Genomic DNA, 23,026 nt, shown 5'->3' on the forward strand with positions numbered 1-23,026 from the left:
TATATAAACATAAAGAGAAAATTAGATTTCAAAGTAATTTTTTTAGTCATAGAGGTGATGACTTAGATTGTTTATTTACAGGTGATACATGTTTATCTCCATCTTCATTACATATTTTGCATGAAAAAGGCTTCTGAAAATCTGATTCTTTTAAATTTTATATAATACTAATAATATTAATCATAATTGCTAAAGTTTCTGAAAATTCTTATATTTATGTATGATTTCTGTCCTGTCTGTTTACTGTATGTTATGTGTGATTTCTGTCCATTAATACTTTAACTTTTTTGGCTGGAATAATGTGTTTTTTCAATGCACAGAAACTGGGTGTGCAAGCAATTCTGTTTTTAATAAATATTTTATTAATTATGCTTTTTATTATGGTTAGATAAGAGGCAAAGCTATTTTCTAAAAAACTGAAGTATCAATATTTCAAAAATATTTCCATAGATATCCGTAGTCCATCCAAGAGTGGATCTTCTAGTTATGATGATAGTAAAGACAGTGTATCTTCTGATCAGTCTTCACCTTTTCATTCAAGGCATAGTAGTGCTTGGGAAACGCTGGTTTTATTTGCAGTTAATCTTTCACGCCTAAATGTGCAAATGAATATGGGAAATGTAATGGGAAACACTACGTAAGTTCTTAAGTAAATTACATATTAATTGTTATTGTCTTCCTTTTCCCTTAGCCAAATTCTAGGGATGTTCTGTTGAGCTGAGAGCATCCATTTTTCTGACTTTAAAATTGGTTATATTATTAGGTCAATTGATATTTTCATTGTTAACAGTTTTCTAGTATTATTTCTGAATTTGTTCCTGATTTTTTTTTAATGATTACCTTTGAATTTCACCTAGGTTCAAGTATCTCTTTTCTCCTTTAGTAATTCTTAAATTTTCCAATGTATATTGTAATTACTTAAGAAATGAAAAGAAAATTATCTAACTTCAGAAGGAAAAGATAAATGTAAGTATATCATAAAACACTGTTGCATGAACACACCATAATAAAATTGAATGCATTATGAAATATAATTCAACAAAAACACACATTAAACTTTATGTATAATGTTGCATTGTATATATAATGTTGCATATTTATATAAGCGTATTATATATAATGCTGCATATCATAATGTTGCATTATGAGCCATCACATTGTTGCATCAAATTCTGTTCCAAATTAAAACACTCAACTTTTTTCTTGAAAATGTGGTATGATCTACCTAATAAAATCTTGACATTTTTATACATTCAAACTTATGTCTTATGTACTAATAAACGACACTGAGAGAATGGGTATTAATCCAACATGATATTTATTAATTGAAATTTGGCCGCATAAAGAATACAGAAGAAATTTTATTTTGTTATGCTAGTATTAATAGGAAGTCTCCATCATTCTGTCTCCAATGAAAATAATTGCAGAAATTTGCTTCTATTTGTAACTTGCTTCTATTTCTATTCTATTTGTATTTACACCAATGTAAATTTGCTTTACATCGGTGTGTAATAATAATTCTGGCTATCCTTCATCAAGTTGCAGTTTTAAGAGACAATATTTGAGGGAACTTCTTCAAATGGAATCAACAGTTTTGAATACTATGTCCATTATTTCTTTTGTATTTAATGTTTTATTGTTTTATAATTATTGAAGACTGGAAGAGCCATGGCTGTTTCATGAGTTAAGTATTAACTCATTATAAGTTAATTTGTATATTGAAATCTCTCAGGTATAACTGACTAAAAACCACTTCGGGATTGACTTCTTAGCCATTCCTGATATAAAGTGTTCTGTCAAAACCATACATCATAGACAGTTGTAACATAAATCTTTTAACTGATTAGAAAATAGTATATTTGCCAGTTCCTATTTAGTTTTATCAGCATGGTGCAACCATGTAAGAGTGACGGAATTGGCGAAGTTACTGCCATTCGACATCAACGATCTGCACTATTCTGAAGAAGGAAGAAATTAAGAAACTTGATGTGGCCAAAGGAGTTATCGTTATTTCCAAGCACCATCCAAAACTCTTAGAAGACATCGAGAAGCTGTTGTTAGTGAGGATTAAAGAAAAGCAGTTAAAAAGTGATTCAGTGTCGGAAGCTATCATTTGCGCTGAGGCTGACCTTCCCCGAAAAACATCAGATACATTGACTGAAGATGAGATAGTATTTAAGGCAAGCCATGGATGGTTCGAAAAATTTAAAAACAGAAACGGTATTTATACTGTTGCATGACATGGGGAGGCTTCGAGCTCTGATACAGCTGCTGCTGATAAATTTCGCCCAGAGTTCCTACAATTTATTACTAGTGAGGGGTTTCTTCCTCAGCAGGTGTTTAATTGTGATAAAACAAGTCTCTTTTGAAAGAAAATGCCTAAGAGGACCTGCATCATGCAGAAGGAGAAATCTGTGCCTGGCCACAAGGTGGCTCTGCATAAAATGTAAACTACGGTTATATTAGTTTACTAGTATTATTTGTTAGGAAAATTGATTTTTATGTTGATATTTTTGTGGGTATGGAACGGATTAACTAGATTTCCATTAATTTCAATGGGGAAATTTGTTTCTACATACGAGAAATTCGCTACACAAGCTCAATGCTGGAACTAATTAAACTGGTATCACGAGGTTCCACTGTACTCATTTAAGAAATCTTTTAGCTCTTGAGTTTTAGACCCAAGACCGTTTGTGTTCTATGTAACTATTGTAATACATTCGTTAAAATTACTCAGCTACATATTCAGTGGCTTCAGACATGATTAACCCTCTCACTGCATACTTTTTTAAAATCAAAATAGGTTCAAAAATTGTATAATTCTTTTATTACATATTTCAAATCTACATATATTTTAGAGATAAAATATACAAAAATTTTTTGTAAAAGAGTTTTCTTTCAATATAGAATTAGATCATAGAAAAGGTTGTCAGAATACTAAAATTGAAGAATAATGATATAAAAGAAAAATTTTGAAAATTAATATTGGTTAAATTATGATTTATTTTATAAAATACAAAGGCAAAACTTATATACTATACATTATCTATATCAATTTTTTCAATCAATGAAAACATATATATCAATTTTGCACCACTGTCGAACGTTTTCAATAGAAACTGAATTTTCAGATTCATCACTATCTACAGAGGAATCCGAGAAATTCTCATCAATTTCGCTATAACTATCTTCAATATGCTTGAAATCAGACTCAGAACTACTATCAGTGTCAGAAATATCATCAGGAATATAATTTATATCACTCACAAAAAGCTTCCTGCGAGACATCTTTGAGCTCTGAAAAGCGTGCTCAAAATGCTACATTACGTATTCTTGTATATTTGGCAGAAATGTGGACAACTAATGCCATCTGTTAGCCGACATCTAAATAAACAATTAAACATCACAGAAAATCTGAAAGGAAACCTTGACCAGGGAAAGAGCGGGTTGCACAGTTAAATAGACAGCAAAAATTCATCTCCACAAAAATCGCGGGTTGTGCAAAGTTTGCTGCTTCTACATTTCCCGTGGAAATTGCGGGATGTGCAGTGAGGGGGTTAAGAAAAAAATATACATTTTGTCAGTAATGTTATCTGCAGCTTCCAGTTGCTGTTTGTATTTTTTAAAAATGTTTAGCTTATTAATAATAGTACTTTTTCCAAACATATCACTGAATTCTTTTACGAATTTAAAAATATTTACAGAATCATATATGCCAGAATTATTCATAAAACTGTTATTACTGCTTTTAGCATTATTAGCAGAAGTTGTTTGCTTAGTGTTCTTAGCATTATTCTGATTAGCTGAATGTGCAGCCTCAGATGACTGGGGGGGATTGAAAAGGTTAGCTTGATTTTTAACCATTTGTGCATAAGATAGGCCTGGTTTTACTCTGTTATCTTTTTTTAATGGCTGATGGTTTATTTTAAGGGAATTTGGCTCATGCCAACTTGCTGGATTAAGGCCTTTGGAAGTTGCTGCATTTGGGTGTTTCCAGAAGACCATGTGCGCAATCAGAAGTTTTATGATGGAGAGCACATTTTACATATCTTGGATGAAAGTGAGTTTTCTGAGGAATGGCATCATTTTTGGCACTTGTGGCACTGCAGCACTTGCTTTTTTGATACGTACTTTTCATCCAAGATAGTAAAATACCTCAGGGTTTTTAAGTCATGGAAGTTATCAATCAGTTCATGTTTGACCACTTGCACCATATATAATAGTTTGCATTCTCTTGAGGTGCTGTACTTTTTTTTACCTTCCCCAAACTGTGTAAATGTATTTTTTGCCACTTTATTGTACGTTAGAAAGGGTTTAACTCTTAAGCTTAGATGTGGCCCTATGGAAAGCCATTAAAAAATGCAAACATAATTAAATAAATTAAATTAAAAGTAAAGGAATGAATAAAACAATAAAATGCATTAAATTAGTGATAAATATTTAAAAAATGAATTGAAATTCCGGAATTCATCTTATTTAGTGCTCCAGCTGGAATTACTATTTTACTCAAAGATAGAGAAGTAGTGTAGCTGATCTGCAGTGGACTCTGGCTGAATTTAAGCCATATGCTGGAAAGAAAAATTATGCAGCTCTAAAGCAGGGCAATTACTGATGCATTTTGTGTATTTTTTCTATTAATATAGAGGGTATAATTTTTAACCGTTTGTGCTTTATTGGTTGAAATAGTATGATCTGACAATACATACAGCCGAGGATTCCTAATTATTAAACTTATGTAGTGTTTTGCAGAAGAGATTAATAATTTAGCTGCCAAATTATTGGAAAATTAAACCAGGCTAAACATTTTGGCTCATCATTTTTTTATTTAGATGCAGTTTTTGTATATTTTTATTCATTGCTCATTTGCTCATGAACTAGTGGAGATAGATTTTTTGATATCGCAATCATCAAATAATAAAGAGTTTGCCATTAAATTCCATCTTGGGAAAAATATTGTTCATAGAGGCAAACATTGTTCATAGTTATATTTTAATGCTAAACTAACACTGAATTTGTGCTGCAGCCAATGGTCATGCCAAGAGAAGAAAATACTTTAGGGTCTTGAATGTATTACCTTGAATACTGAATGTGTTCAATGTGTCTCGAATGTATTGTTAAAGTTCACATAGCTATTTCAGGCTGTCTTTACTACCACATGTATATTTAACCACAACTTCTGCTTATTAATGTAAAAGCACCAAAACACCTAAGATCACACTTTTATGTATAATTTATTATGCATGTTGTAGAATAAGAATAAATTATGCATAAGAATAAATGTTTAGTTGTAGGATATTCATTTTCTGTCACTTTATAAAGTTGAATTTTAGTTTACTTATTTTTCAGTTGGTTAACGAGGGATTTTAAATCTCAAGGAAGGCTTTCTATTGGAAGCAGTGGACATAAAAATCTTTTCCTCTCTGTTGAACTAGAAGGTTCAACCCTAGACAGCAAAGGCGGCATTGTTGGTGGAACAATTGAACTGAGTCATATTGACACTTGTAGTAAGATTATGATTTTTCTTGCCTTGTTTTTAAAATTGGTGTGTAACAGTATACAGTGTACTCTCAATTATTTTGGCTAATGCCAGGAAGCAGGTCATGGATAATTTTAAAAAATATCATAGATAATTAAATAATTAAAAAACATGAATTATCCAAACTATCAATTTTCATGCATATACTTATGTATTCTTGAAAAAAATAATGCGGACTTTATCAGTGGCTTCAACACTATGCTGAGAGATACTGCTTGTATGTTGAGGTTCTCCAATATCATATCTAACTCAAATCTTCTAAGCCATCTTGACAAGGCAGCATACCCGAATTTATTTATTTATTTATTTATTTTTTGTCTTCATATTGTTTCACTTAGGAGAACATGCCACACTGTCACAATATTTTGTGATTTTTTTTTTTTTTTCTTTTTGACTCTATCATAAATTCCTATTCCATGTTGGTCGGCAAGCTTTATTGTGATTTTATCTTGTTCAGATCTTTCAATTAATATAAGTTTTTGGTTTTAATGTTAAAACAACTTTATTGCACTTTGTACTTGTAGTTGTACTAAAAATTGTTTAATTCCAAAATTTTAAATATATTTTTAAAAGAATAAGAAGAAACTGTTCAAGAAAATATGTACAAAGGAGCGTAAAATCCTGGGGATCAATCAAAACAATGCCTTTGACTATGTGCATGCAAAACAAATTGTATAAGATTATCCTTGAAACTAAAAGCTATAATTTAATGGTTTTAGAGCATTCTTGGACTTGTACATGTTTGTTTTTTACATTTTCTCACACATAACAATGAATGTGTATGCATGGGCACTGCCATGCATGGATAATCTGCACACAGATGATCGAAAGTACACTGTAATAAACTTTTACATCAAAACTTTTAGTAGAAGTTATTAGCAAATATTGGAACAGATTAAAATAATGTTTTAGTCATTTAGTGTTGGAATTTAAATTTTTTCTTCCTATTAGTGCATCTCAAAGAAGAATGGGGTCAGGAACCTGATCATACAGTAGCACTGAAGTTAGGTGCTTTGGAATCACGTTTAGATTATATGGGGACCAGTGTTCTAATGGGAAGAGTCAGCTCATTAGATATAACACTAAAAGATGAATGGAGAGTCAGTACAGTAATTAATCATGATCATATTTCGAGTCATCCTACTAAAAGGTAAAAAATTTAGGTAACACTTTTAAATATAAGGATGATATTTTACTGTAAAATTGTTTAATTATTATAGTGTTAAAATCTACATTTTTGTTAATTGTAAAAGTTAGTGTTAATTTCACCATAGGTAATTTTATATATGTAAATTTGCTATTTTCAGACCAGCGTTGATATTCATTAATGGAGAATTATCTTGGGATCAACTTCAGTTACTGATTTCGAAGTCCACTACACCAGATTTAATAAAAATGTATTCAAAGCTGGAAGAATTTTTTTCACAACAATTTCATAGTAGTAAACGGGTATTTTCTTCTTTGCAACCACGTCTTCAACGCCACTCATTAAAAAACAGATCGAGGAAATCAAAACCAACAGAAGGTACGTCTCATCAGTTTCTTGCAGTAATTAACTTAAATTTATGTCTATTTTAGTAGTTATTTTTACATTTTATTCAGCAGTGTAACACATTTGTAGTTTTAAATTTTAATGTTTATTTTTCTATATATTTATTATTTCTAATTCTATCAACGCAATAATATTTCATTTGTGAGTGCTGAAAAGTATGTAGTTCATGTTTCATGTACTTATGCAATACTTCAACTATTTTAAGTTACTAGCCACTTTCGTGGCCTACCACATAAAATAATTATTATACAAAAGAAAAAAAAACTGTACAATGATTTTAATGAATCTATCTAATGTATGTTGGAAGGACAATATGATCAGTCATTATATGAAGAGATTCCCAAGAAGTACCAGTGACATGCTTCATTATATAGCTTTCAGCTCAATCAGAGTCTGAATGTTTGTTTAATAAACTATCTTTTAGACATCTCCACAGCCACCAATCACTGGTTTCTAGTTTTAGTCTGGATGTTGGTTGTAGAGAGTGAGGAGGCAGAACTTCTTGAAATTACATGAGTATCTGGTTGTGGAGAATCAGGAGGCAAAAATCCTTGAAATTGCATGAGTATCACAAAAGTTGACATGAGGTAATTCTTTTACTTTCAGCCAACATGAGGTGCAGCTCCATTTTTCATGAAAACTAGCATTATTTGTTGCCTCTGAAGATCCTTATTCCATAAAATGTTCTCAAACATCCTTATTCTGGCAAAGCAGGAAACACATACTGTGAAAGCAACTGACAATAGTGTGCCCTTGCAATGAAACATCTTACAGGACATGCATGTGTTGGCTTCTCAAAGGGATATGGACCTAGATAAAACTAATGACAAATATACACAACATTGTCACATAATTATTGCATCAAGATGCAAGATATGTCACATATAACAGTTCTGGGTGTTTACTTCTTCAAGGACAATATGCCACACTTGCCAGTGGAACATTCGAGAACCACACGTTAATAACAATTTTGTGAAGAAATTGGTAGGTAAAATCTGATAGTATTCGTTTATAAAGCATAATTTTAAGTTTTAATATTTTGGCAACATTGATATTAAATTGTAAAAAGAATGAGTTAAACTGTATCTGGAATTGAGAGAGTTTCATGTTATGGTTTGGTAGAATGGGGTAAGATTTCATATGACTGATTTTCTTTAATAAAGTTTTCTTTTTGTATATTGCCATAATGTGTTTTTGTTAGAAGTGGATGAATCTTTTGAGAATGTTATTTATACGCCAATCTTAAAAACCAACATTTGGTAGCAGAGCGCCTCTGTTAATAAACTTTCAGATAGAACATTGATGTTGTTTAGGCTTAACCAAATCACCAATTTCTCTAAGAGATAAATTAGACTTATATTATAATTAGTGAATATAAATTAGAAAATATGGCATATAATATGATAAATTTGAGTCATATAGAAAAATTAAGTGACGATAATTATCTTATTCGGGACAATAGAATTGAAAGTGAATTAAGAAGTTTAAAAATATGGAGAAGTGTGATAGAAGCTGATGAACCACCAAAACCATATAAAAAGGATGATGTTAATTTCAAAAAATGAAATAAAAACTTGGGAAATATGGAATGATAATAACGCGATAGCAAGAAATATAATGAATCAAACTATGACAGCTCCACAAGCGTTAAAATATGCGAATGAAAAGAATGCAAAGAAGTTATGTGACAAAATAAAAAATGAAATGGCGGCAAGAACAGAAGATATTCAAATCAAATGTAGAATAGAATTAGCTCAACTGAAAATGAGTCAAAATCAGTCAGTAGATGATTATATGAATAGAGCTGTAATTTTGAAAAGTAAAAGTATTCAAGTTGGAGATGAAATAAGAGATAAAGAATTCATTTACTTCATACTAGAAGGACTTAGAAAGGAAGTTGAATTTGATGTTAAAATTATTAAAAGCAATAAAGAGAAAGATCTAGCTTCAATTAGACAAGCTTTAAAAGAAACAGAAGGAAAAAATAAACAAGGAGTAAAAGAAATAAAAGTAAGTTCTAAGGGGGAAAAAAAAACTGGATAAAATCGAAATATGAAAGAAGATGCTTTAATTGTGGAAAATTAGGACATTTAATAAAAGAATATCAAAATAATAATAATAGTATAAAATGCTTTTGATGTGGAAAATTCGGCCACAAATCAACTGAATGTAAAATGAAAACTAAACAAGAACATTGAAAGCAGAGAAATTTAAGAAATAAAACTTATAGAATGTCAAGCAAGGAAAGAGATTATGAATCAGCTACATGCTTATTTGAAGTATCTAAGAAAATAGAAAGCTCATATCTTAATCAAGATAGAAATAATGGAAAGAATAAAATAAATGAACAAGAGAATAGAGGAATTAAATGGATTATTGATTCAGGAGCCACATCTCGCATGGCAACTAGTAAAGAAATATTTACTAATTTTAAAGATGAAGAATGACAAATAATGACAGCTGAAAAAGGGGCCATGATCAAATCAGTTGATATTGGTAGCATTAAAATGTAAACTGATAGAAATAAGAACATCTTGAGAGAAAATGTTCTGCAAGTACTGAATTTAAGTGAAAATCTGCTGTCAGTATCAAAAATTGTAGCTCATGATTTAAAAGTAATTTTTACCAAAAATAAAGCAGAAGTGATCAATAAACAGGGAAACATTCTATATATAGCTAACAGAAATGGAAATAAATTTGAAGTTGAAGGAAATATTGTTGAAGAAGCTAAAATTAGTTATGTTAATGATGTACTATGGCAGCAGAGACTAGGTCATATAAATTATCAAAGGCTGATAGAAATGAAAAAACTCTCATCGGTCATTGGATTAGAAAATGTAAAAATTTCTCAAAACAATTGTGAACCTTGTACATTAGGAAAAATAACACGAACATCTTATAAAAGTGTGAAATTTAAGTAATCTGAAGATATTTTAGAATTATGGCACATAGATTTAGTTGGACCAATTGAGAAATCAATAGATGGAAGCTGTTATTTTTTAACAATATGAAGTGGTAGATGATTACAGAAATTCCATATTTGTGATAACAATTGAGAAGAAGAGTGAAACTTCAGAAGCTCTAATCAAACTTATCATTCAAGAAGAAAGACAAACAGGAAAGAAACTAAAAAGAATTCGTAGTGATAATGGTAGTGAGTTTTTAGTTAAAAGTATAAAAGAGTTTTCTGAAAAAATGGGAATTAAACATGAACTTACAACCCCTTATACTCCAGAAAGTAATGGAAAAGCTGAACGTTTTAATTGTACTATAATTGAATCTGCTAGAAGTATGTTAATTGACGCAGAATTACTGATAAAATTTTGGTCTGAAAGCGTTAAAGTAGCTGTATATGTTAATAACAGGAGTCACAAAAATGATAAAAGGTTTACACCATATGAACTGTGTAAGGGACGCAAGCCTAACATTAAAAAGATTTGGATGTGAAGCATATGTTCATATAAGACGAGAAAAACGTAGAAAGATGGATCTAAAAGCTCAAAAAGAAATTATGATAGGCTATAGTATGAAGAGAAAAGCATACAAAATTTATATCCCTGAACTAAATAAAATTCAAGAAGTGAGAGATGTAAAATTTGATGAACAGAAACTTGGATCACCTTTACTAAAAGAAAATTATTTAAAATTCGATAAAAATCAAATATTAGAAGAACTTATTATTTTTTATAAGGAACAAACTAAAGAGGAACAAACTACAGGAAATGTAAACAATTCAGAAATAACTGACAGATACTATAGAGAAGATAATACTACAGCAGATGAAGAAGCTGAGAAAATTTTGCCATCCAACAGTGATGATGAACACAATGATAATTCATTGGAAAAGCCAACCGAGTATCCACAAATAAATGAAGATCCTGGACATGATAGTCATGGAAATTATGTACAGAAAAGACCAGTGCGAACTACGGAGTCCCCAGAAAAATTAAAAGATTATGTAGTCTACAATACAAATGAAGGATTACCTAAGACGTATGATGAAGCTATAGAATCTGCTGAAAGTGAATTCTGGCTACATGCAATGACAGAAGAACTGAGTTCAATAGAGGCTAATGAAGTCTGGAAATTAGTTGAAAGACCCATCGATAAGAAAGTTATTAAAGACCACTGGATATTCTCAAAAAGGGATGAAAAGGGTAATTTAGAAACAATTTACAAAGCAAGACTAGTAGCAACAGGATTTAATTAAAGAAAAGGAATTGATTATAAAGATGGATTTAGCCCAGTAATAAGACTTGCAACCTTTAGAACATTGCTATCGATTGCAGTTTACAAAAACTACAAAATAAGATTTTTCAATGTAAAAACTGCATATTTAAATGGATACTTGGCTAAACCAATTTACATGAAACAACCACCTGGATTTATATCAGATCCGAAAATAGTATATCTTGTAAATAAAAGTACCGTAATTTCCAGAAGAAAGGCCGCGTCAGTGTAAACGCCGCACTCGAGAGAAATAGCAGGAAAAAAATTAAAATTGCACAGAAATGCCGCAATAGATTAAATTGCGCGTGACATCGTCGTGGGCCATATAGATGCAAAAACTCAACCTATCTTCACTATCTGAATTAAAAAGATTTAGTAAATCCTGATCTAAGTCTTCCACATCGTCACATTCATCCTCTTGGTTTACAGTCTCTTTATCTCTATCTTATTTCAGCTTCTTTGAACCCTGCTATTATTGATGATGTTTCTACTGATTTCCACGCACTTCCTGCCCACTTTGCAATTTCTTCAAAAGATTTTACCGCTTTTGGTTTACGTAAGCAATCCTTCACTCATCCAACACTCCCACCGCTTTCGGACTTCAGCTTTGAAGGATTTATTACCTGACAAATGTAATGGTTGTAAGATTTTTGTCAAACCACCAGAAATTATTGCTTCGGTCGTAGACAATTTTTGACATCTGGTTTTCACCGACTCGAAGAAATGAGCACGCATGGAATCCATTATCAATAACCCCTTTGGTTGGAAAAAAGATCCCATACGACACTGCCAAACTTTTTGTAGCCACTCATGCATGATTGTTTTGCACATATAGCCGTTCTCGTTTGCACAGATAATTACGTCATTAGGAAAATCTCCCTTCGGAATAGTCTTTCGTTTAAAAATGATCATTGGCTTTAGCTTGTCACCGTTTGCGGCACAAGCTAACACATATGTAAATGACGTTCTTTCATGCCCCATCATAAACACAGATACAGTTTTTGCACCAGTTTCACCAGTATCTGGCAGAATGCCAAGAAAAATCCATTCATGCTGAAGGGGAAATATGTCAGAGTTCATTATTGCGAGGCAGGTGCAGTCATGTCCGCCTTTGAAAAAAATTGCAGAAAAGGCAGGAGTGGGGAGAGGATGGGTCCTGGAAGATTCATCGAATGGCAGAGAAGAGAGACTATTCAAACTGATGAGAATGTTGATTTGAAAGGGTGAAGAAAGTTATTGTTCTGAGATCTCGTTTAGGGTGAATAAGGCATGTAGGTCCGTTCAAGGGAAAGAATGTAAACAAAATAACGTTCGCAAAAAGCAACTGAGTGGTCTTTTGTGTGGGAACAGCACCAGTCTATGCACAATGACAAGGCCATCCAAACTATGTACAATGACCATCATAGGGAATATTTTATTTTTAGTGCACCTAAACGCCGCACCCGCTGAAAATTTAAGTTTTAAACACGTAAACGCTGCTGCGCTTCTTCTGGAAATTACAGTATATATGGATTACCACAATCAGGAAAATGCTGGTATGATGAATTATGTAAAGTTCTTAAAGAAAAGAATTTAACTAAAGTCAGATCCATGTGTTTATATTTATAAAGATAAGCTCAACTATCTTATCATTAGTATATGTGGATGACTTAATGGTGATTGGAAATTCAAATTCTGAGATAAATGACATCATCTCTCAACTATCTAAATTGTTCACAATAAGAGAAGTCACTAAAACACAAAAATTTTTAGGAATAGACATCCGGCAAGAATATGGAAAACTTATACTCAGTCAAGAAAACTATATAACTAAAATCTTAAAAAACTTTGAAATGGATGAATGTAAACCTGTCAAGACTCTGGGAATATTGGGTGAAAATCTTGATGACATAGCATCTTCACCACCTGTGTCGAAGACAAACTATCAAGAAGCATTAGGTTCATTGATGTACTTAGTGACAGGCACAAGGTCAGACTTAGCTTTTTCAGTAAGTCATTTATCAAGATATAATCAAGATCCCAGAGAGAAACACTGGAAAGCTATAAAGAAGATATTTAGATATATTAAAGGAACACAAAATGCTTGTTTAGTGTATACTTCAGACAATGGGAAATTAAATGCTACATCAGATGCAAGTTGGTGTACCACTGAAGATGGAAAATCATTTGAAGTTATTTCATTAAATTAGGTAAAAATTTCATAAATTGTAAATGCAACAAACAAAGAATAGTTGCTCTATCTACAATGGAAGCTGAACTTTTAGCATTCTGTAAATGTGCATGTTAAGTTAAATGGTACATCTTTTTACTTGAAGAATTGGGTCAAGATGGTCTAATTGACAAACCAATAGAAATTAAAACAGACTGGTTCTCTTGAGTTATTTATCATTTGTCTCATTCATTATTTTTGTTTCAAGATAATCATTTGATTGTGAATGTGTAAAACTTTCTTCTGTGCTGAAAAAGGGCATTCATGAACTGCATATTCTTATTTTTAATACCTCTTGTTTCTTGAGGCTATTCCTGATAGACTGGTGGTAGGGAAGATTTATGTAAGACCTCAGATTACATTCCCCAGAAGGTGATCAGTCGAAACTGGAATAGAAGTCAGGGCGAAGCCTTCATGTGCATTGCATGGGTAATGTAATTAAATACTAAACATGTCTCAGTAGTTTTCAGTTGCAGTGCAGGTCAGCAAATTTCAGGTAATATTTAGCTCAGGGTGGCAATTTAAATAAAAACTTCCAAAGCCTGATAATTGTGACTGTATTAAAACTGACTATAAAAAGCATATTTAAAAAAAAAAAAAAAAAAAAAAAAAAAACCTCAAATGCTGAACAATTTAATTGTTGGCTGAAATGTGTTTGAAAGTTATTTTACAGTGAAATTAAGTCAAATTTTTGAAAAAAAAAAAACCTCTTGCAAATTTTACTGTATTTCAAGAACTGTTTTGTGTATATATTTAGTTATGGTATATTACATGGCAATATTGCTGTATTAGGCCGGTGACTAAACACAAGAATTATTTGCCCAGAAATAAGTGCTTTCATAGAGGACAATCTATGAGATACTTTATATTAATTCAGTGGGTTTCAAATTTAAAATGAACTTAAAATGAAATGTTTTAAATTTGAAACAAATCACTTTGTTTGAAATTTAAAATGAAGGTGAAAGTCAAATCAGTTTGGTTCCATGATCTCATGAAACTTTTTCTGTAAAACCATCTTTACTTCATCTCTGACTTTTCCCTAATCCAAAACGCAATTTAAATAATGGAAAAATTCTGCTAACAAGTTTTTCTGTGATAAATCCAAGTATATGCTGGTTTTACTACAGATGAAGCTAGTTTTATATTAATTATGAAATTTAGTCTGGTTAAGGATTTCTGATTTATGAAACTTATCTATTTTGCTTCATAATGATTAGCATGAGATTTTGTGGAAATATCATTACAATTCAGGAATAGTCTTCTATTTAAACTTTCCTTCAGGAACACTGCAACACTAAAAAAAAAAGTTGTCAGATTGATCAGAAATTTGCAATTGAGTTATTTGTCGTATTAATGCAAAATTATTACTAGTTAAACTGCTGTTCTTTTTTTTTTTTTTTTAAAAAAAAAGAGGGTGAATCCCAGTGTTGGTTAAAAACAAATGCAGTGAATGTAAAATACACCCATTAAACAGATTTTTGAATAGTGCATTCAATTATCATTGTTTTGCAAGCATATGGGAAAATGCTTTAATGCAAAGTGAGGTAATTGTAAACAGTTAGCAGACCTTTGAAACAGGAAGGATTATTGGATTTAGAGAAGTTTATTTCGCCTTCATGGCATAACGATAGCACACTTGGTGCATAATTGAGAGGTCCAGGTTCGAGTCCCGGCAAGGGCATCGCTCATTTTTTATGTGTCCTGCTTAAAAAACCCCTAATGAATCTATAGTATTGCCCAAATTAAAAAGTGTTGGACTGTAATTTGTCACCACCAGGATATTGCGATTGGGTCCCTTAATCCCCAGTCGCCCTTAAAAGGGGGAGTATATAAGGTATTTCCTCCCTTCTTCCAGCATGCTTTTGTGGTGTAACAGTAGTATACTTGGCATGTATTCAAGAGGTGCATAATCAAGAGATCCAGGTTCGAGCCCCGCCGAGGGCATTGCTCATCTTTCATGACTCTACTACTTCAGTGCTGTAAAATGTTAATATGCTTAAAGGGCATAGATCATCTATTTTGCTAATTGCCAGACCCTTGTTTACTCTTGTAATAAGGAAATGCATTTGGAACATTGCACTGCAGAGCATCAGAGTGGTCCTCTCATGAGCATTATGGTTTGAGGTAATATCATTATTCATTCTGGCTGTTGCTTTCTATGAATAGCAGTCAGCGGGGCACCAGTGAGAATCTTGAAAATAGAAGTCTGACTGGGATCTCTGAAACCTTCTTGAAGCTACTTTTTATCATGCTAGTGCTATCATCCATTTCACTCATAGAAGCCTTTGTGACCAGCAATTCATCCTTGGTCTGTACAGAAGCCACAGTTTTTCTCAACTGAACTGTTGGGTAGCTTGAAGGTTGGCTCATATGTCTACTCCCACGATTACCACTGATATACTGTAGATGCAGATTGAATCTGCATGGAATGGCATTCTCCATACAGGCATTCAAGATGTTTATCAGCAGTGGCATGCCAGGTGCGATCCATTATAACTGAAAATGGGCAAATAAAGTATTGAATGTGCCTTATTTCTTTTTACGTGCAAATTTGTCATTTCACTGATTTTTACATGTCATCATTGCGGTTATTACTCATAGCCTTGTTAATTTGTTGATGCAACAATTTTACTATAGAATAATGCCTTATCTGGCTCTAAAATTTTCATGCCTTCTTCCCCTTTGATGATTGTGTCATAAACAAGCAAGCATCTTGTATAAGTGCAAAATATCGGCATATATTGTAGCTTAGTGCAAGAAATATAACATAAAAAGGAAAACAGATATGTAAGTTAATAGTTCTTAGCAAATTGTGATTTGATACATTATTGTATGTTTACAGTATATACATTTTTAAGAAATACTTAAAATTACTGTGTGTTTTACTTTAAAAAAGTGTGTATAAACCTTTACTGACACATTTGATCGTTTTTAATGTCTCCTAGAAACAGAAGCTAAACATCATCGTCATTGGCAGAAGGTTCTTTCAATGGTATCTGGTTTGCAGTTGAGTACCATGACTAGTGCTTTACCTGATTTGGGTACAATATTAGGTGGAACTATGGATCTTCATGGCTACAACATTTCTTTGGCATGCTTTCATGGCATTAACTTTCGTTCGAAAGCATGGGCCATCTTTAGTATGAGAAAACCAACAATTTCATTTGCAACAGAAGCGCAAGATGTAGTCAAAGATGATGGTTAGTTTTGCTTTTTCATATGTATTGATTTAATTTTTTCACTGATTTTTTTCTGCCCACTGTAGAGGTTCCCATGTTGTAGAGAATATTGAAGTTAATATTTTTGAAAATGCATAGCATGTGCTATTTGAAAATAAGTGAGAAAAGTTGTTCACTGTTTTCTGAGTGTTACTTATTTAAATTCTTTCACTTACTTGAAGCACCAGTATGGTTGGCAACATGCAGTTCTTTAGGTGGGAAACCTGCAGTTTGAATTTAATTGGTATCAGTACTGTTTTTAATTTATATTATTAATTGTTTCATAGTTATTTCAATTTAAAATTTATTTATTTATGAAAAATATTTTTAAAGTTTTAACACAAAAAATGGTATAATACAAAATTGCTCAGGAAGCTTTTTAATTATTTTCCTTTAACTTACTTTGCTTTTCTATAAATTTATTTACAGCTGATATATCATTAAAACATTCAAGTTATAAATATCTATTATTGTACACCTTCAGTTAATAATGGTGTATCTCAATTAAAATTTTTTTCTGATCAATCTTAATTTTTTTCCTTTCCTTCCTATTATGACTTTTCTGTTGTTTTTCTTTATAGTGTAATAAATTTATTGAAAAATACTTCTACTTTATTACTTTTATTTGAAGTAGTATTTAAATATATGTAGTTGTTTATTAAAAAATTATTAAGGATTAATGCTATAATAAGTTATCAGCCTTATGTGAATACAAAAATATTTTATATTATACATTTTTATTTTAATAAATGGTTTAATGTTTTTTGCGTTATTTCTATATAATTGGTGTGCAAAAAGTGATAAAGGTGCAAAAAAGTGATAAAACTATACAAAAAGTGTAATAATTTCACAAAAGTTGCATTTATAGGCATATCAACTTATGTGGCCTCCTTTATCACTGCCTAATTTAAGTGTGGCCTCACATAGTAAAAAGATTCCCTACCTCTGGAATATATGGGATGAATTTTAAATGTACTTTTTATTTTATTTTTATTTTGCATTATTTCCACCGCTTATTCCTGCTATCAGTGCCCAACTAGATTGTTTTTTCAGTTGTTTATTGCTTTGTATTTGCTCATATACAGGGTGATTCTAAATTGTTTTTACAGATTAAGAGGGTTAATAGTACTCATCCAGATGAGCAATTATCATCATAGAACATAAGGTTGCATTCCACTCTTGAGAGGCAGAAAAGAGGAATAGTAGAATTCCAGCCTGAACTTGCTACAGTGTGGGGAGAGCGAATGAATGTGAACAATGTGATATGCATATTTAAAATTGCGGGGCACATATTTCACCTAATGTACTGTACCAATCAAGGATATGTGATTGAAATTATGTGTACAAAGCATGTCCAGGTGTAAATTGAGTGCTGAACTTAGCACGTTTGTCTGCAATTCCATCATTTAATCTAAGCAATAGATTCTCGGTGCCTCGGTCCTCACATGAGGACTGCATCCTTCCCCACTCTAGCCAAGATTGAAAAAATAATTGTTGCCTCCTCTAATAAGTTATCATCATATATATATATATATATATATATATATATGATGATAACTTATTGATGTCATATATATATATATGTGATGCTTTGGCAGTCAGGCACATGAGTTATGGACATTGTTGTGGCTGAGAGTTAAGGGAGCATCCAATGATGACAGAGAAGGATTTCACATTTTACTATTCCATATCTTTATTTTAATTTTCACCACAGATCATTTTTACTTTAGATGAAATTCTCCAAATTGCGTATTCAATAGTGATTTAAACTAAGTAAGATTAAATTTAGACTTTCTGCATCATAACTATTCTAACAAAGGAAAGATGGGCTAAGAAGTAAGTAAGATTAAATTTAGACTTTCTGCATCATAACTATTCTAACAAAGGAAAGATGGGCTAAGAAGCAGCGAAGTATTGTAGCGGAGGAGTAGAGAAGCAATCTATCTGATGCAAAATGGCGTGACTTCGTTATTTATAGAAGCAGTTATGTAATAGGCTCGAATGCTCTCGAAAATACTGGTCTTGAGGGAAGATCGTGACATTGCAGAAAGTTAATTGGAGGTTGCTTGTTCGCGTAGAGCAAAGTCATCGTAATTTTTATATTTTACATCTTCCCCCTCAAAAACAAGAGACCGGTGAGCAAAGCATTAGTAGATTAGTGAAGCAAGAAGTATGAGGAAAGACATGAAGAAACATCCAGGACATAGCTTACAGGTTTTAACTATGTCCTATCATAAATCATGAGTTTTCTCATATAATTATAAAGTTTTTGAATTATACAATTTTACAATGATTTATAGATAAACATATAACTAAATTTAGAACTTTAAGACAATAATATATGGAAGAATAATAATAAATAAATTACAAGCATAAAAGTCCTCAATTTTTCTCAAAATGTGCATTGAAAAGTTTGTAAAGTCCTTTTCATTGAATGAAGGTACTGGTGAAGTCTCTTGATGCCAGTAAGTCCACAAGATAAAAAATATGTATATATATAAATATTATGCACTTATTTCAATGACTATGATTCCATAATAAGTTTTGAATAGAAGATGTTTAAAATTTTAGCGGGGAACATTTTTTCATATAAAACTTAGGAGATATACAATTTATCCATAATGTATTACATGCATTTATTCTTCTCATCATAAGTAATTAACAATACATTAACATATTTTAAAGTAATTTAAAAATTCAATACAAAACATTATGATATAATACCTTAAAAACAATTCAATATAAATTTCTAATAATATAATGTAATATTTCATAAAACCTTGAATAAAAAATTTGGCATATCCTGTCCAACAGTTCAGCGTGACTAGTTTGCTGATGGTTGGGAGGGGGTGTGCTAGGTGCAAAAAACCTGCATTGCCTATTAAAAGGTAACTGGTTTTTTGCATTTTACATTGTATCAAAGTGTTTTTTGTAAATGTAAAAAATCTTTCAAAATTAAAATTTAAGACAAATAACTTGTATAATTGAGTTAAAGTCTTTGCTAGAATTTTGGAAACTACAAATGAATATTACCCTACAACAAGAAGAAAGGAAAAAAAATATACAAAATAATGTAAGAAAGAAAATGTTTTGGTTTCTCTAAAAATGTGAAAAATATAAAAGGTCAAGATTGGCAAAATAATTTGTCATAATTAGGGTTTAGCTATTCAAAGTGTCATAATCAGGAAAAATTTTAATAATTTTGAAAAATTAAATTAATTTTGGACCAAGATAGGAATTCTACTAATTCTAACAGTTAATTTAAATTCACTTTCTGGGTTAAAAGGTCTTAGTCTAGTTGAATGAACAATTTCTGATTTCTTTTTATTTAGAGGATTAGGTTTATCGATTTCATAAGTAACTTCAGAATATTGTTTTAGAATTTCGTAAGGTCCTGAAAATGGAGGAGAAAGTTTACGTGTATTAGGATATTGAAATTCTTCATACATTACTAAATCATGCATTTTAAAATTACTAGGTTTATAATGAGTATCATATCTTTCTTTATTTACATTATGATAATCATGAGATCTTTTTTGAGCTATTTTTCTAGCTTCTTCTATTGGTGGATATAATTCTTGATGTTGAATTAAGGAATCATAAGGTAATTTTCCATACATTAAGTAGGATGGTGGAAATTTTGTTATAGAATGAGGGGTGTTATTATATTCTTCAGTTACTTGGAGTAATAATTTTGTTCATGCAATATTACCTTGATAGGAATTTAGTTTACATTTTAATCTAGTTATAATCATTTAATTAACACGTTCAATTTTACCATTAGTTTGGGGTCTATTTGCAGTAGTTAATAATTGTTTTACATTATAATTCCTTAAAAAGTGCTTCAATTTTGAAGATGTAAAAGCAGCATTTCTATCATTTAGAATTTTTTTTGGTACCTGAATTTGAAAAATTTGTCTTAATTAATATAAGTATCAGTAGTTACACTTTTAGAAGCAAAAGTCCAAATATATCTGGTGGCATGATCAATAATTATGTGAATATACTTCTTAGTAGAATTATAATAATTTAAACCACCAACAGTATCAATAGGCAATATTTCAAAAGGTTCACTGACCGATGGTAAGTTTTACATTAAACCAAATTTCTTTTGCTTACCTTTCTTATTAAATTGACATACTTCACAATGCTTGCAATAATTTCTAACATCTTGAATAATTCCTGGCTAGTAATATTGGGGAGGTAATGAATTTAGCATTGAGGACATGCCAATATGACCAAGTTGTATATGTGCTTTTTCAAGTAACGTAGTACGAAGAGACATTGGAATTACAGTTTTATACAGTCCTTGTTTTTAATAGTTAAAACATCATTAATTTTCTTATATTTAGGATTACAAACATTTCATGTATTGATTTAGATAATTCCTATGCAGGGAAGTTGCGTTTATTTTATTAAGATCTGTGTCATCATGTAAGCTGAGTGTTTATAAAAATTACTTTGGTTGGTGTAAATGTCTAATTCTAATGGCTGGATTTTTAGTTGTTGTAGGTATTATTTTTTAGATATATTAATGTTTCAGGACAGTGTAATTTTGTTTTTAGAGAGTATTAGCACGGTATTTATGGCTCTCATTCTATTCTGCACATAACAAACTGGCTGCTTAACTCTCATACAAGAAATAGGTATCAGAGAATCTTACAAATTTTTCTGTGCGGTTTAGAGCATAAAACAACTGAGCACTGCTACTTGCATTCAAACCTTGTAACTGAAAGGAAGTTATTTTCTGTATTAATCAACACTTTTTTTAATCAAATAGTTTTGATTTTAGTAACTTTAGAAGTTTGCAAAACAATTTATGAACTAGCCATTAAATAAAGAAACAGTGGTTATTGTTGAAAAAATAGGCAAAGTACTGTTGATCCTTGATTTACTTAGGTTTGAAGTGAATTGTTTCATTTATGTTCAGATTTTTTTTCTGTAAATATATTGGGCAATTTTTGGACATTAAAAGCTGTTTACAAAAGCTAACAAAAAATTATGAGTTCACAAATATTATTAGAAAAAAACCTAAATAAATGGAGAGTGTTTAAAGTGCCCAAAATGTATGTTAGTACTTTTTGTTTTTCTTGTATAACTGTTAAATAAACTCAAATCTATTATGAAACATTATATTTCCTAACATTTTAGGACACAAACACTTGCAGACTCCGCGTGGTGCTACTGGTAGTAAGTGTAATATAAGCAAATATTTAAGGGAGGGAGAAAGCATCTTTAGTGTGTATTTTATTATTATATATAGTGCATATTCTGTACCTTACAGAATTTCGTCTTTTTTGGTAGCATAAATTAGATCAAGAACTCTAAAAATTAAGATCACTTATTGCCCACTAGGATCACACATTTTGCTCAGTATTTTTCTCTTTTGTGCAATATTTTGTTTTTCCTTGCATCTGAATTTTTCTTAATATTTCAGGAAGTATTGCCACACATATTGTTCAAAATTTATCTTATGCCCTTGGACATAGTTCTACTGAAACTGCTCAGCATGCCAGTATGGCTACTGTATGTCGCATATCAAGAAATGTATTGTTTCCACCTCAATTCAGGAGTATGCATGAATGGTTTCACTATGCATTTGCTACAAGTGAATTAGATGGTATGGAAAGTTTAAAATTTACATGCACTCTTATAACTGTTATTTTAATTTTTATATAGCTTGTTGTTTTAACTTAATATTAAAAATCAAGCAAAAGAAGCATTATCGAAAGGGTTTTCATAGTTTACCTACTTTTAGTTTAATATATGGGTAAACAAAAATCAATCTTAGATGTATTTCTCTTATTACTGCAGATGTTGGAAGATTTCCTGTCCTAGATCATGATCGGGATGGTTCGAGTGATCGACGTGTATCTATGCCTTCTAAAGGTCCTGAATTTAATCACAACATGGAAGTAATTTTTGCTCTTCCAAGTATGCAGCTTCATTTGAAAACAGAGCATCTGCAACCAGCCAGACTGGTTTCTACTGGTGGTAATAAGAGTTTATATAAATTCTGAACTGAACATGAAATTTTATACAAAGTGCATTTGAATTAATGCTTTTTTTGTTTCTCAGATTTTGGTGATAAAGTGTCAATTCAATAAAATCTTTTATTTTGTTATAGAGGTTTTAGTATTTTGATGATTGACTTCCTAACTAAGCAGACTTAATTTCTTTTAAAATTTGTTTGAAAATCCTTATGTTATATAATCTTGAAGCTATTGATTGTAAAACAATGGATCCCTTATTCTAGGCTTAATTAATCTTATTCTCACGTG

General features: G+C 31.1%; 1 protein-coding gene across 4 annotated transcripts in view; it reads left to right on the forward strand.

Annotated features, from left to right (window-relative positions):
- The window catches only part of tweek (transmembrane protein KIAA1109 homolog tweek), a 421,377-nt gene that overhangs the window by 376,635 nt on the left and 21,716 nt on the right, over positions 1-23,026 (forward strand). For 3 of the 4 annotated variants that reach the window (XM_085807392.1, XM_085807389.1, XM_085807393.1), the window contains 7 exons: positions 451-637; positions 5,347-5,504; positions 6,488-6,686; positions 6,844-7,061; positions 16,473-16,727; positions 22,183-22,365; positions 22,560-22,739. In XM_085807392.1, coding sequence (XP_085663518.1) covers positions 451-637; positions 5,347-5,504; positions 6,488-6,686; positions 6,844-7,061; positions 16,473-16,727; positions 22,183-22,365; positions 22,560-22,739 — 1,380 coding nt within the window. The remainder of the gene's footprint in view (positions 1-450; positions 638-5,346; positions 5,505-6,487; positions 6,687-6,843; positions 7,062-16,472; positions 16,728-22,182; positions 22,366-22,559; positions 22,740-23,026) is intronic. The other variant, XM_085807390.1, reaches the window with a different exon arrangement.

The sequence above is a fragment of the Stegodyphus dumicola genome, chromosome X1, assembly GCF_044657685.1.
Source record: "Stegodyphus dumicola isolate Sdum_Otavi_A_Nest chromosome X1, ASM4465768v1".
NCBI classification, from domain to species: domain Eukaryota; kingdom Metazoa; phylum Arthropoda; class Arachnida; order Araneae; family Eresidae; genus Stegodyphus; species Stegodyphus dumicola.